Source organism: Euprymna scolopes, chromosome 41 (genome assembly GCF_053919585.1).
Source record: "Euprymna scolopes isolate OS-2025 chromosome 41, ASM5391958v1, whole genome shotgun sequence".
Lineage (NCBI taxonomy): Eukaryota > Metazoa > Mollusca > Cephalopoda > Sepiida > Sepiolidae > Euprymna > Euprymna scolopes.
The window spans coordinates 40,808,419-40,826,210 of record NC_136522.1 but is presented as its reverse complement, the minus strand read 5'-3'; the positions used below and the strand labels follow the sequence as shown (position 1 = coordinate 40,826,210).

Here is a 17,792-nt window from a genome sequence, read left to right as displayed (position 1 = left end):
TGTAAATAACTGTATCAACATATATTTTATTTTATAAATAAATTTATAAACATATATTTCATTTTATAAATAAATTTATCAACATATATTTTATTTTATAAATAAATTTATCAACATATATTTTGTTTTGTACATACGTTTCTCAAATATATTTTATTTTATAAATACGTTTCTCAAATATATTTTATTTTATAAATACGTTTCTCAAATATATTTTATTTTATACATACGTTTCTCAAATATATTTTATATTATAAATACGTTTCTCAAATATATTTTATTTTATAAATACGTTTCTCAAATATATTTTATTTTATAAATACGTTTCTCAGATATATTTTATTTTATAAATACGTTTCTCAAATATATTTTATTTTATAAATACGTTTCTCAAATATATTTTATTTTATAAATACGTTTCTCCAATATATTTTATTTTATAAATACCTTTCTCAAATATATTTTATTTTATAAATACGTTTCTCAAATATATTTTATTTTATAAATACGTTTCTCAAATATATTTTATTTTATAAATACGTTTCTCAAATATATTTTATTTTATAAATACGTTTCTCAAATATATTTTATTTTATAAATACGTTTCTCAAATATATTTTATTTTATAAATACGTTTCTCAGATATATTTTATTTTATAAATACGTTTCTCAAATATATTTTATTTTATAAATACGTTTCTCAAATATATTTTATTTTATAAATACGTTTCTCAAATATATTTTATTTTATAAATACGTTTCTCAAATATATTGTATTTTATAAATACGTTTCTCAAATATATTTTATTTTATAAATACGTTTCTCTAATATATTTTATTTTATAAATACGTTTCTCAAATATATTTTATTTTATAAATACGTTGCTCAAATATATTTTATTTTATAAATACGTTTCTCAAATATATTTTATTTTATAAATACGTTTCTCAAATATATTTTATATTATAAATACGTTTCTCAAATATATTTTATTTTATAAATACGTTTCTCAAATATATTTTATTTTATAAATACGTTTCTCAAATATATTTTATTTTGTAAATGTCTATATCACCATATATTTCATTTTATAAATGATTTTATTAAATATATTTTATTTTGTAAATAACTATATCAACATATATTTTATTTTATAAATACGTTTCTCAAATATATTTTATTTTATAAATAAATTTATCAACATATATTTTATTGTATAAATAAATTGATCCACATATTTTTTATTTTATAAACAAATTTATCAACATATATTTTATTTTATAAATACGTTTCTCAAATATATTTTATTTTATAAATACTTTTCTCAAATATATTTTATTTTATAAATACGTTTCTCAAATATATTTTATTTTATAAATACGTTTCTCAAATATATTTTATTTTATAAATACGTTTCTCAAATATATTTTATTTTATAAATACGTTTCTCAAATATATTTTGTTTTATAAATACGTTTCTCAAATATATTTTATTTTATAAATACGTTTCTCAAATATATTTTATTTTATAAATACGTTTCTCAAATATATTTTATTTTATAAATACGTTTCTCAAATATATTTTATTTTATAACTACGTTTCTCAAATGTATTTTATTTTATAAATACGTTTCTCAAATACATTTTATTTTATAAATACGTTTCTCAAATATATTTTATTTTGTAAATGTCTATATCACCATATATTTCATTTTAGAAATGATTTTATTAAATATATTTTATTTTGTAAATAACTGTATCAACATATATTTTATTTTATAAATAAATTTATAAACATATATTTCATTTTATAAATAAATTTATCAACATATATTTTATTTTATAAATAAATTTATCAACATATATTTTGTTTTGTAAATACGTTTCTAAAATATATTTTATTTTATAAATACGTTTCTCAAATATATTTTATTTTATAAATAAGTTTCTCAAATATATTTTATTTTATACATACGTTTCTCAAATATATTTTATATTATAAATACGTTTCTCAAATATATTTTATTTTATAAATACGTTTCTCAAATATATTTTATTTTATAAATACGTTTCTCAGATATATTTTATTTTATAAATACGTTTCTCAAATATATTTTATTTTATAAATACGTTTCTCAAATATATTTTATTTTATAAATACGTTTCTCCAATATATTTTATTTTATAAATACCTTTCTCAAATATATTTTATTTTATAAATACGTTTCTCAAATATATTTTATTTTATAAATACGTTTCTCAAATATATTTTATTTTATAAATACGTTTCTCAAATATATTTTATTTTATAAATACGTTTCTCAAATATATTGTATTTTATAAATACGTTTCTCAAATATATTTTATTTTATAAATACGTTTCTCTAATATATTTTATTTTATAAATACGTTTCTCAAATATATTTTATTTTATAAATACGTTGCTCAAATATATTTTATTTTATAAATACGTTTCTCAAATATATTTTATTTTATAAATACGTTTCTCAAATATATTTTATATTATAAATACGTTTCTCAAATATATTTTATTTTATAAATACGTTTCTCAAATATATTTTATTTTATAAATACGTTTCTCAAATATATTTTATTTTGTAAATGTCTATATCACCATATATTTCATTTTATAAATGATTTTATTAAATATATTTTATTTTGTAAATAACTATATCAACATATATTTTATTTTATAAATACGTTTCTCAAATATATTTTATTTTATAAATAAATTTATCAACATATATTTTATTTTATAAATAAATTTATCAACATATATTTTATTTTATAAATACGTTTCTCAAATATATTTTATTTTATAAATACGTTTCTCAAATATATTTTATTTTATAAATACGTTTCTCAAATATATCTTATTTTATAAATACGTTTCTCAAATATATTTTTTTTTATAAATACGTTTCTCAAATATATTTTATTTTATAAATACGTTTCTCAAATATATTTAATTTTATAAATACGTTTCTCAAATATATTTTATTTTATAAATACGTTTCTCAAATATGTTTTATTTTATAAATACGTTTCTCAAATATATTTTATTTTATAAATACGTTTCTCAAATATATTTTATTTTATAAATACGTTTCTCAAATATATTTTATTTTGTAAATGTCTATAACACCGTATATTTTATTTCATAAATGATTTTATTAAATATATTTTATTTTGTAAATAACTGTATCGACATATTTTATTTTATAAATAAATTTATCAACATATATTTTATTTTATAAATAAATTTATCAACATATTTTTTATTTTATAAATAAATTTATCAACATATATTTTTTTTTATAAATACGTTTCTCAAATATATTTTATTTTATAAATACGTTTCTCAAATATATTTTATTTTATAAATACGTTTCTCAAATATATTTTTTTTTATAAATACGTTTCTCAAATATATTTTATTTTATAAATACGTTTCTCAAATATATTTTATTTTATAAATACGTTTCTCAAATATATTTTATTTTATAAATACGTTTCTCAAATATATTTTATTTTATAAATACGTTTCTCAAATATATTTTATTTTATAAATATGTTTCTCAAATATATTTTATTTTATAATTACGTTTCTCAAATATATTTTATTTTATAAATACGTTTCTCAGATATATTTTATATTATAAATACGTTTCTCAAATATATTTTATTTTATAAATACGTTTTTCAAATATATTTATATATTATAAATACGTTTCTCAAATATATTTTTTTTGTAAATGTCTATATCACCATATATTTCATTTTATAAATGATTTTATTAAATATATTTTATTTTGTAAATAACTATATCAACATATATTTTATTTTATAAATACGTTTCTCAGATATATTATATTTTATAAATAAATTTATCAACATATATTTTATTTTATAAATAAATTTATCAACATATATTTTATTTTATAAATACGTTTCTCAAATATATTTTATTTTATAAATACGTTTCTCAAATATATTTTATTTTATAAATACGTTTCTCAAATATATTTTATTTTATAAATACGTTTCTCAAATATATTTTATTTTATAAATACGTTTCTCAAATATATTTTTTTTTATAAATACGTTTCTCAAATATATTTTATTTTATAAATACGTTTCTCAAATATACTTATTTTATAAATACGTTTCTCAAATATGTGTTATTTTATAAATACGTTTCTCAAATATATTTTATTTTATAAATACGTTTCTCAAATATATTTTATTTTATAAATACGTTTCTCAAATATATTTTATTTTGTAAATGTCTATATCACCATATATTTTATTTTATAAATGATTTTATTAAATATATTTTATTTTGTAAATAACTATATCGACATATATTTTATTTTATAAATAAATTTATCAACATATATTTTATTTTATAAATAAATTTATCAACATATTTTTTATTTTATAAATAAATTTATCAACATATATTTTATTTAAAAATACGTTTCTCAAATATATTTTATATTATAAATACGTTTCTCAAATATATTTTATTTTATAAATACGTTTCTAAAATATATTTTATTTTATAAATACGTTTCTCAAATATATTTTATTTTATAAATACGTTTCTCAAATATATTTTATTTTATAAATACGTTTCTCAAATATATTTTATTTTATAAATACGTTTCTCAAATATATTTTATTTTATAAATACGTTTCTCAAATATATTTTATTTTATAAATACGTTTCTCAAATATATTTTATTTTATAAATACGTTTCTCAAATATATTTTATTTTATAAATACGTCTCTCAAATATATTTTATTTTATAAATACGTTTCTCAAATATATTTATATATTATAAATACGTTTCTCAAATATATTTTATTTTATAAATACGTTTCTCAAATATGTTTTATTTTATAAATACGTTTCTACATTATATTTTATTTTATAAATACGTTTCTCAAATATATTTTATTTTATAAATACGTTTCTCAAATATATTTTATTTTGTAAATGTCTATAACACCGTATATTTTATTTCATAAATGATTTTATTAAATATATTTTATTTTGTAAATAACTATATCGACATATATTTTATTTTATAAATAAATTTATCAACATATATTTTATTTTATATATAAATTTATCAACATATTTTTTATTTTATAAATAAATTTATCAACATATATTTTATTTTATAAATACGTTTCTCAAATATATTTTATTTTATAAATACGTTTCTCAAATATATTTTATTTTATAAATACGTTTCTCAAATATATTTTATTTTATAAATACGTTTCTCAAATATATTTTATTTTATAAATACGTTTCTCAAATATATTTTATTTTATAAATACGTTTCTCAAATATATTTTATTTTATAAATACGTTTCTCAAATATATTTTATTTTATAAATACGTTTCTCAAATATATTTTATTTTATAAATATGTTTCTCAAATATATTTTATTTTATAATTACGTTTCTCAAATATATTTTATTTTATAAATACGTTTCTCAGATATATTTTATATTATAAATACGTTTCTCAAATATATTTTATTTTATAAATACGTTTTTCAAATATATTTATATATTATAAATACGTTTCTCAAATATATTTTTTTTGTAAATGTCTATATCACCATATATTTCATTTTATAAATGATTTTATTAAATATATTTTATTTTGTAAATAACTATATCAACATATATTTTATTTTATAAATACGTTTCTCAGATATATTATATTTTATAAATAAATTTATCAACATATATTTTATTTTATAAATAAATTTATCAACATATATTTTATTTTATAAATACGTTTCTCAAATATATTTTATTTTATAAATACGTTTCTCAAATATATTTTATTTTATAAATACGTTTCTCAAATATATTTTATTTTATAAATACGTTTCTCAAATATATTTTATTTTATAAATACGTTTCTCAAATATATTTTTTTTTATAAATACGTTTCTCAAATATATTTTATTTTATAAATACGTTTCTCAAATATACTTATTTTATAAATACGTTTCTCAAATATGTGTTATTTTATAAATACGTTTCTCAAATATATTTTATTTTATAAATACGTTTCTCAAATATATTTTATTTTATAAATACGTTTCTCAAATATATTTTTTTTGTAAATGTCTATATCACCATATATTTTATTTTATAAATGATTTTATTAAATATATTTTATTTTGTAAATAACTATATCGACATATATTTTATTTTATAAATAAATTTATCAACATATATTTTATTTTATAAATAAATTTATCAACATATTTTTTATTTTATAAATAAATTTATCAACATATATTTTATTTTAAAATACGTTTCTCAAATATATTTTATATTATAAATACGTTTCTCAAATATATTTTATTTTATAAATACGTTTCTCAAATATATTTTATTTTATAAATAGGTTTCTCAAATATATTTTATTTTATAAATACGTTTCTCAAATATATTTTATTTTATAAATACGTTTCTCAAATATATTTTATTTTATAAATACGTTTCTCAAATATATTTTATTTTATAAATACGTTTCTCAAATATATTTTATTTTATAAATACGTTTCTCAAATATATTTTATTTTATAAATACGTTTCTCAAATATATTTTATTTTATAAATACGTTTCTCAAATATATTTTATTTTATAAATACGTTTCTCAAATATATTTATATATTATAAATACGTTTCTCAAATATATTTTATTTTATAAATACGTTTCTCAAATATATTTTATATTATAAATACGTTTCTCAAATATATTTTATTTTATTAATACGTTTCTCAAATATATTTTATTTTATAAATACGTTTCTCAAATATATTTTATTTTGTAAATGTCTATATCACCATATATTTCATTTTATAAATGATTTTATTAAATATATTTTATTTTGTAAATAACTATATCAACTTATATTTTATTTTATAAATACGTATCTCAGATATATTTTATTTTATAAATAAATTTATCAACATATATTTTATTGTATAAATAAATTTATCCACATATTTTTTATTTTATAAATAAATTTATCAACATATATTTTATTTTATAAATACGTTTCTCAAATATATTTTATTTTATAAATACTTTTCTCAAATATATTTTATTTTATAAATACGTTTCTCAAATATATTTTATTTTATAAATACGTTACTCAAATATATTTTATTTTATAAATACGTTTCTCAAATATATTTTATTTTATAAATACGTTTCTCAAATATATTTTATTTTATAAATACGTTTCTTAAATATATTTTATTTTATAAGTACGTTGTTCAAATATATTGTATTTTATAAATACGTTTCTAAAATATGTTTTATTTTATAAATACGTTTCTCAAATATATTTGATTTTATAAATACGTTTCTCAAATATATTTTATTTAGTAAATGTCTATATCACTATATATTTCATTTTATAAATGATTTTATTAAATATATTTTATTTTGTAAATAACTATATCAACATATATTTTATTTTATAAATAAATTTATCAACATATATTTTATTTTATAAATAAATTTATCAACATATATTTTATTTTATAAATAAATTTATCAACATATATTTTATTGTATAAATAACTTTTGCAACATATATTTCATTTTATAAATGATTTTATCAAATATATTTTATTTTGTAAATAACTATATCAACATATATTTTATTTTATAAATGATTTTATCAAATATATTTTATTTTATAAATGAGTTCATCAAATATATTTTATTTTATAATTAACTTTATCAAAATATATTTTATTTTATAAATGATTTTATTAAATATTTTTTATTTTATAAATTATTTTATGAAATTTATTTTATTTTATAAATTATTTTCTCAAATATATTTTATTTCATAAATGATTTACTCAAATAGACTTTATTATATAAATAATTTTATAAAAATCTATTTTACGTTATAAATGATTTTATCAAATATATTTTATTTTATAAATGATTTACTCAAATATATTTTATTTTATAAATGATTATATTTTTATATATTTTATTTTATAAATAATTTTATCCACATGTATTTTATTTTATAAATTATTTTATCAACTATATTTTATTTTATATATCATTTTATCAGCATATATTTCATTTTATAAATTATTTTATCAACATATCTTATTTTAGAAATAATTTCATCAATATATATTTTATTTTATTAATAATTTCATTTTATAAATGATTTTATCAACATATATTTTATTTTATAAAACATTTAATCAAAATATATTTTATTTTATTAATTATATTATCGACATATATGTTATTTTATAAATAATTTCATCAACATATAGTTCATTTTTTAAATAATTTTATGAACACATATTTTTATTTATAAATTAGTTTATCAAATATACTTTATTTTTTAAATTATTATACTTACATATATATTTTTATAAATAATTTTATCAACATATATTTTATTTTATAAATAATTTTATTTTATAAATTAGTTTATAAAATATATTTTATTTTATAAATGATTTAATTAAATATATATTATTTTTAAATGATTTTATCAAATATATTTTATAAATGATTTATCAACTATATTTTATATTATATTATATTCATGTTATAAATGATTTTATTAAATGTATTTTGTTTTATAAAGATTTTATCAAATATATTTTATTTTATAAATAATTTTATCAACATGTATTTTATTTTATTAATTATTTTATCAACATATTTTTTTTATAAATTATATCATCAACATATATTTTCTTTTATAAATGATTTTATCAACATATATTTTATTTTATAAATAATTTCGTCAACCTATATTTTATTTTATGAATCATCTTATCAACTATATTTTATTTTGTAAATGATTTTATGAACATATATTTTTTTTATAAATTATTTAATCAGCATATTTTATTTTATAAATGATTTTATTAACATATTTTATAAATAATTTCGTCAACGTATATTTACTTTTATAAATAATTTTATCAACATATATTTTATTTTCTAAATTATTTTATTAAATATGTTTTGTTTTATAAATATGTAATTGTATGAATAATTTTATAAAATGTATTTTATTTTATAAATTATTTTATTAACATATATCTTATTTTATAAATTATTTTGTCAACATATATTTTATTTTATAAATGATTTTATCAACATATATTGTATTTTATAAATGATTTACCTAAATAGACTTTATTCTATAAATAATTTTATCAAAATATATTTTGTTTTATAAATGATTTTATGAAATACATTTTATTGTATAAATTATTATATCAAATATATTTGATTTCATAAATGATTATATTTTCATATATTTTATTTTATAAATAATTTTATCCACATATATTTTATTTTATAAATTATTTTATCAAATATACTTTATTTTATATATCATTTTATCAGCATATATTTCATTTTATAAATAATTTTATCAACATATCTTATTTTAGAAATAATCTTATCAACATATCTTATTTTAGAAATAATTTTATCAATATATATTTTATTTTATAAATAATTTTAGTTTTTAAATGATTTTATCAACATATATTTTATTTTATAAATAATTTTATCAACATATATTTTATTTTATAAATTATGTCATCGACATATATGTTATTTTATAAATAATTTCATCAACATATATTTCATTTTTTAAATAATTTCATCAACATATATTTCATTTTTTAAATAATTTTATCAACATATATTTGTTATTTATAAATGATTTTATCAAATATACTACATTTTACAAATGATTACATTTACATAACATATTTTATAAATAATTTTATCAATATATATTTTATTTTATAAATAATTTCATTTTATAAATTAGTTTATCAAATATATTTTATTTTATAAATGATTTTATCAAATATATTTTATTGGTTTTGTATTAATGTACACATAGATTCGAAAATGTTGTCAAAACACAAATATATAACAAATAAATGTTATCAAAAGCAATATAAGTTACTTTTCTACTGGATATATTTTTCGTGTTTTTATTCAATGTAACATGTTTATTCTGCTCGAAAAACATACATTGTTTACCGATGTGTTGGAAAATTCAAAATGGCGCCCGACTCTCTCTTTAACACGGTAAGTTCGGGAAAATATGTTATAAATAATAAACTAGACAAAATACTATTAAAGAACCACCGAATATATGTCAACCTATGTCCCGGTGATATATATTGAGCAGGTTTCTAACAGTATTTTGTCAAGTTTTATATTTATAGCACCTTTTCCCAAACTTACCATGTTAAAAAGAGAGTCGGGCGCCATTTTGAATTTTCCAATACATCGGTAAACACAGTATTTTTTCGAGCTGAATAAACATGTTACATTAAATAAAAACACCGAAAACATATCCAGTTAGGTAGAAAAGTAACTTATCTTGCTTTTGATCACATTTATTGTTATATATTTGTTTTTTGACAACTTTTTCGAATCTATGCGTACAGTAATACAAACCCACTTTATTTTATAAATGATTTTATCAAATATATTTTACTTTATAAATGATTTTATGAACATATATTTTATTTTATAAATGATTTTATCAACATATATTTTATTTTATAAATGATTTTATCAAATATATTTTATTTTATAAATGATCTTATGAAGTATATTTTATTTTATAAATGCTTTTAGCAAAATATATTTTATTTTATAAATGATTTTATCAAATACATTTTATTTTATAAATGATCTTATGAAGTATATTTTATTTTATAAATGCTTTTAGCAAAATATATTTTATTTTATAAATGATTTTATCAAATACATTTTATTTTATAAATGATCTTATGAAGTATATTTTATTTTATAAATGCTTTTAGCAAAATATATTTTATTTTATAAATGATTTTATTAAATGAATTTTACACTCGAGCGCTTTGAGTTCAGGAGAAAACACCTTTACAAAACGCACGGAAGGAAGATTGGAATGATGTGTTTTTTCTGACGTTCCATCCGACAACCATGTCCGTCAGCCGTCACTCGTTGTTCGCACGTTGCCGATAAACTGTTACTATACACACATAACGCACAATAGAGAATAATCGACAATAAAAGATCACAACACGGTGAAGACGAGCATAAAGGGTATCAGGTTATCAAGAAAGTTCGTTCACTTCAGATGAACAGTCGTATACGTTACGTCTAGTTCAGAAGTAAATTCTAGTTGTCCGTGGATTGGCTTCAACTAAGGCGCTTAATTGACAGGTGTCAATATCCGATGGTCGACCACTACGCTCGTCATTTTCAAGACTTTTGTTTCCGTAATAAAATTTTCTTCTAAAATGTGTGCTTTGACTTACTTTGAATTTTGATTGTCTTTAAGTTCCGTAAAAATTCCCAATACTTATTCATTGTTTTTATTTCGAAATATCAAAAATTAATATTATTTTTTTCAATTAAATTATTCATTAAGTTATCTTGAGAAAAGAAAATGTATTTTTAATTGGCTAGTGTTTGGCTAGTGTTTGCGCGAAAAAATAAATCACAGAACTTTCTTTTAAAATGTTCCGGTGCTTCACGTAAACTAGCCGAAAAATTCCGACAATAGCACAGTCTTTACGCTGTATAAGTACCGAAAAGGAAAATAATATTAGGTTAACAAGAACGTTTTACGTTTTTTTACTTTTCTATTCAGATGAACATATCTCGGCTTTAACAAAAAATTATTGGTCGAAATAAGTGCCAACAGTATCAACACACTTATGTCAACGCAAAACAAGTGTATTTATGGCAGTAACGTAAAAATCTTGCGTTCTAGTTGCAATGAACTTATCTATTAGGTTTTTGTTGCATTTCTCACGCAGAAAGTTGTTGAGATGTTTGCAAAAATGGTAGTCGATAGGTGATAAGTCTGGAGAGTACGGAGGATGAGGCAGAGTATAGTCGCTCACTTCGTTCAATTTCTGCAGGGTCGGTTTAGAAACGTACAGTCGAGCATTGTTGCGAAGGAGAATTGGGTCTTTTCTGTTCACTAATGTTGGATGTTGTTGTCGAAGTTTCTGATGCATTTCATCCATTTGTTGTCAGTACTTCTCCGCCGTAATATTGTTTCCTACATTCAAAACACTGTAATAAAAGGGGCCGGTTTCAGACCATCAAATGCATTATTTTCTTTGGTGCAAGAATGGCTTCAGGAAGTGTCGTGGAGTTTCGTCGACATTTTGTTGATATTGTGAGCATTTTCAGTAGCTTTTCGACATTGCTTACATTTAAATAAAATTGTACGAATTGTTTTTTTTTTTCACCTTGTATTCAACGTTCTGCAAAGAAGAGATAATTCTTTTAAAACTATTATAATTGGAAACGGTTAGAATTTTAAACGGTTAGATAGAGTGAAAAACACTCTTTAAAATCATCTATAAAGTGAAGGTTTATAAAGAGAACTTATTTCAAAATACATCATTTTAAATTAAAATTTCTGCAAGAATATTTTTCTCACTCTAATATATGTATTGTCATAACTATGCACTAGACGAATCAAATATCAGAACATTTTACTCTCACAACGTTAAGGGACATCTGTTAAATAGACACCCGTATCTATAATGTTATACATCCACTGGCTACATTACATATACCCAGTTTTGGTACGGTTGGTCATAGACTCAGCCAAGTAATCGTAAAGGAACCTGGATTACATACGAAAAAAGTAAAGAAAAATAAAAACACAACGTAGTAAAAGAAAGGGTCTAATTTTGTTTGAAGAATTTTTGAATTAAGAAATGTGTCGATTTCAAGAAGAAGAAAAAGTAAAAATAATTATATTTTTAACTGGTTGTGAAGTCATAACAAAGAAAAATCGTAAAAAGTAAACAAATGTAAAAAAAAGAATCCATGTAAACAGAATCATTTGAAGAATTATAAAAAATATTTCGTGTCGGTGAAAAAAAACATAGCTATTATTTAGATTTGTATGAATTGTTTACGTTTTTGTGCTCACAGTCGTCATAACGTCATGGGTTGGTCGATGCTATCGTTCATAATCTTTTTGTCTTAAACTTTTTATAATTGTGAAGTACATAAATACAATGTACTTTTGTTTGTATCCGAATGATATATTGAGTTTCTTGAAAAAAGGAACAATTGAACTTTGTAGCTCTATGTGTCATTATTCATTATGCAAACATTTTGTTTCAGTTTTTTAACAGAACCTTTACTTTTTGAAAGGGCTGAAAATATTTCGTTATTGTTAATAAATATGCCAATTAGAATAAATTAGAATGAATATGTAAATTAGAAAATTGAAAATGTAATTTGCAATGCTTTCTTGCCGCGAGTTGGCACACGGTATATTAAGAAAAATAAGGGGAAAAAATCAGTGAAAGATTAAGCTTTAAAAGCAAATGAAAAAAAAAAACTTTGAAATAGTAACTATAGTTTGGAGAATTTGAGAGTTATCGTGTAATTGAGTTGGAGTGCCCTTTAATTATGAATTCGTCTAGAGAAGTGGTTGGCCCTATGCCAGTTTCACTTAAAAAGAATATGTCCGGTTTCGTCTCCTGTAATTGTGTTTCAACCTCTGGAAGGTTGGAACATAGACCCCTGATGTTGGAGAAGGAGACCTGGTAGTAGGGGTCTACGTTGGGGGATAGGGTTCTAGGCTTATTCGTGTTTCTTTTTTTGGAGATTTTCATGATTGTTGAGGTTTTGGAGTTTGTGGAGCAGGTCGGTAGACTTGGTAGGAGCAGGACAGAGAGGGAAAATAAGAGAGAAAAAGACAAGAATATTTTTGTAGCACATGATAAAGTAAAGCCGTAACAATTACCCACTAGTATGGCATCGAGAGGCCCTACCAGAAACTACTGTATAGTCCAGAATCCATTCACCAAATGGCAATACAGCAGCCCCGGTACTTTGCATCTGCTGATAGGACAGCCTCCTTAGTGGTTAATCCAGGGTTCGGGTCCCTGACTATCAGGCGGGTAACGTCAGCCCAGATGAAACGTTTACCTCCATCACCCTTACTACTGACCTGACCACAAGGATAGACATAGAAACAGAAATTTCCCGACATCTCAGGCTACTCTTTACAAAGTACTACCGACCTGGAAAGCAGCTTTTTCTTCACCCTTTGTCAGAAAAATCATTCATTGGAAATGAGGACTGAAGGACAAAAAAGGAGAAGCGAGAGCTACTGGAGCTGCCGATAACACATCCACATGCATTATCTAATCTCCATTGAAAAAATAAATAAATAAAAAAATAAAATAAAATTTAAAAAAGTGAGAAAGACTTATTAATATCTACTTAGTATAATCCGTTGTCCCATTCACGGCTTAGGATAGTACTTGAAGATGGTCGCCCCTCCCATGTTAATGCATGGATACTTTTTGCTTTTATCTAGGTCGAGCTGGGATGTTCGACCGTTCCAGCTCCACCCCATAATAAATATGCTATAATAGAACTTTTATCAAATTGAAAAAGTCTGGTTAAGAAGTAATACCTTTAGGGTTATGCATTAACTTTAGCTAGAAGTAATGCATACTTTACAAGAAAAAAAAAGCCGCGTGTTTTTGAGTTCAGATAATATGCAAATATAATTTGGGAAATGTTCAATTTTATGGTAGACTTTTTTTTACTTTTCATGATTTTGTTTGTTAATACATTTTATTGATATATATATATATATATATATATATATATATATATATATATATATATATATATATATATATATATATATATATATATAGGTTTCTTTCTATTGTTCGTGATTTATAATCGGGATATAATGATTAGTTCGTTGAGTTCAAAACAAAGAAAACGTCCCCGGCTAATACATCACTGCAGAGTTCGTCAAAAGCACAGGAAGTGGACAAGCACACAAAGGGGGAGGGGGCATTTCCATGAGAAAGAAATGGGTAACAACGAAGTTGACAGGAAAAAACGAGGTGGACGAAAACATATACATGAAATTACAATAGCGTTTAATAATAAACTAAAATTATAAAGTAATTAAAAGTATATCTTAAATAAAATATGTGGCAGACAAAAAATAAAATAAATGGCAAATACGTAATAAAAATTTAAAAAAAAATCAAATCATGTGCTGTAAAGATAAAGAGAAACTACAAAAAATGTAAAACACATAGAGTTGGTTAACGTTCCATAAATAAAAGTATAAATGAAGCTAATAACGTATTAAAAGACACTAAAAACTCGATGTTTATGCAAACGGTTTTACATGGCAAATGGAAAGATATACAATCCATGCAATACAACGGCGTTTCATTTTATAATTTCTGAGTTTACAATTCAAGAACACCATTCTACAAAAAATTTGCAAACATTTATAACATTGTAGTCGAAACGTTTTGAAAGGAATGCAAGTAAATGCGATAATTTCTGCCACTCTACTTCGATATCTGTAACCTAAATTTTACTCTTTCCTGTTGTGTGTTTTTATGCTCTTAATAATGTTCGATGACAAAAACGCGATAAACAAATTGGTTGTTATGAATGCGTAGACTCAAGTAAACCTTCATCCTTTTTCTGCTAGCAAACATTTTTCTTTGTCTTTTTTCTTTTCTTCCTCAGGTGTTTGATGCCACGATCCTGATCGTCTCCTTTATTGTAGATCTTATATTTGTAAAAGGCCTTCCAAGATATAAGATAGAGGAGTTTGTATTCATTCTAGCCTTCCTGCTACCTTGGAGAGTTATACGTGTTGTCAACAGTAAGTAACCATTTATCTCTTCTTAATTTTTATTATGTTTTTCTTTGTCAAATTTTAAATACTACTTACCAGAACTCAGTGAGGTGATGGAATTCTTTGTGACGCTCGTTAAAATGGAAAATTTGGCACTGCTTGATCGACTGGCTTTATCACTATGACTTTATGTTAGTCGATCCAACAGTTGCAAATTTCTTGCCCACCACATGTGAATTGGATGTGACATAAGATTTCCATAGGATCGACTAGGAGATTTTTAAAACATTCTATAGTCGATCCGCTGGTTTGTTTTTTATTTCATTTCATGTACGTTATTTTACTCACGGTTCTTTTTTTACTATGGCATTTTACTGTCGATTTGTGTTTAGACAGTGTGTTAGTGATCGTGTATACTGAAGCGACCGTCTGTCGAGGATAAAAGGAAACTAACTTTTTAACGATTACACGGACGAGTTGTCGTTGTAAGCAACGAGTCAATTTGGTGCAACTCACAGATAATTCTACCTAGAAAGTAGTACTAGAGGAGGACCCACACAGCGTAATAGTCTCATTGTTTTTTTGTTTATTTTACCATCGAATTCGGGTTTTAATACTTCGAGTTGCCTAAACCGTCCAATACCCGCCCCCATTTTCTTCGGCTAAAATTTCGACAATACTCGCAAGCACACACATTATAAAGGAAAATTCATATAGGAAAGTATAAATAGTTATCAAAAAGTCTTTGCCGGTCATTACGCTTAGATCTTTTGTTTAAGCCACTCGGTCTTTATATATTTTTGTGTCATATTTGTCATAATTTTGTTAGTATATTATGTGAATACTAGTTCTGGATTATTTAATCTGTAACTCTAGAATAGTGTTTACTAATACCATATGTACAGGGTGACCTAAAAAAACGGGCCCCATCTCTAATTAGGTCCCGTTTCTTAGTGTTTTGGCCCAACGAATTTTAACACAGTGTATTTTTTGACCCACCTCCTACTTGGGTCTTGGTGTACTCACGGTCGTTGATTCTGCCATGTCCTGTAAAATAAGGGTAATCGGTGAGTAAATAATGGAGATATCACGTTTTTTTGTGTGTGTGGGGGGGGGGGGGGTCACCCTGTATAAATAACAACGCACTATTACGTACATTTTATGTGTTAAATATTTACAAAAAAAAAAAACTCTTAATAGCCTATTATCCGAAAAACAAAGGTTTCCGAATCTGTTCATATATAAAACATAATCCCAAAGTTGTTCCCTTATTTTCCATACAGTTTTCCACTGTTCTCTCTGTTCCTATATATATATATATATATATATATATATATATATATATATATATATATATATATATATATATATATATATAAAGTGAAAGTGTATGTCTGTCTGTCTGTCTGTCTGTCTGTGTACATTTCTCTACGCAGTGTACCGACTCGAAATTTGATATACAGGATAGTGAGATTTTGGAAAAATTTTGTAATCGGTTTTCGGCCAGAAATATTTGGCTGTTAAGGGGTAAAAGTTCAACGATTTGACCTTTGAGAACTCTACCAAACTCCTCCGACAATTTTGGGTCTAAACACTTGAAATTTTAGATATAGATTCCTTGGACATGGATCTAACTTAATAACTTGATTTGAACCAAAAACTATAAAAGTTAATGGGTCATAATAGGAGTGAAAGTTTTTAAAAAATTTGAATACTGCGGTCTCTACAAAAATTACTAAGACAATTTTTGGTCTAAACATTTGAAATTTTACATCAACGGTATTCAGAGATAGGACAAGCTTTTTAATCGGTTTGGGTCGAAATTTTGAGCTACCAATATATAAATGTATGTGACAGGCGACGGCTTTTCACAGGATCAGTATCGTTTTGAAGCTTTACCCTTCAAACGATTAATAGCGAAAAATTGGCTAAAAACATCAATTTCTTCACCATCAACTGGGCACTGTTCTACAGGGAGGGCTTGCTATTTTCGCCGATATTTTCGAAAAGTCATCCCCTCTTTTCGATTGTCTAGCCTTAAT

General features: G+C 20.9%; 1 protein-coding gene across 4 annotated transcripts in view; it reads left to right on the top strand.

The window, feature by feature from the left end:
- LOC145266480 (uncharacterized) overlaps positions 1-17,792 on the top strand; it is a 788,679-nt gene that overhangs the window by 359,370 nt on the left and 411,517 nt on the right. For all 4 annotated transcript variants that reach the window (XM_080122199.1, XM_080122198.1, XM_080122196.1 and 1 more), the window contains exon 6: positions 15,639-15,777. In XM_080122199.1, coding sequence (XP_079978325.1) covers positions 15,639-15,777 — 139 coding nt within the window. The remainder of the gene's footprint in view (positions 1-15,638; positions 15,778-17,792) is intronic.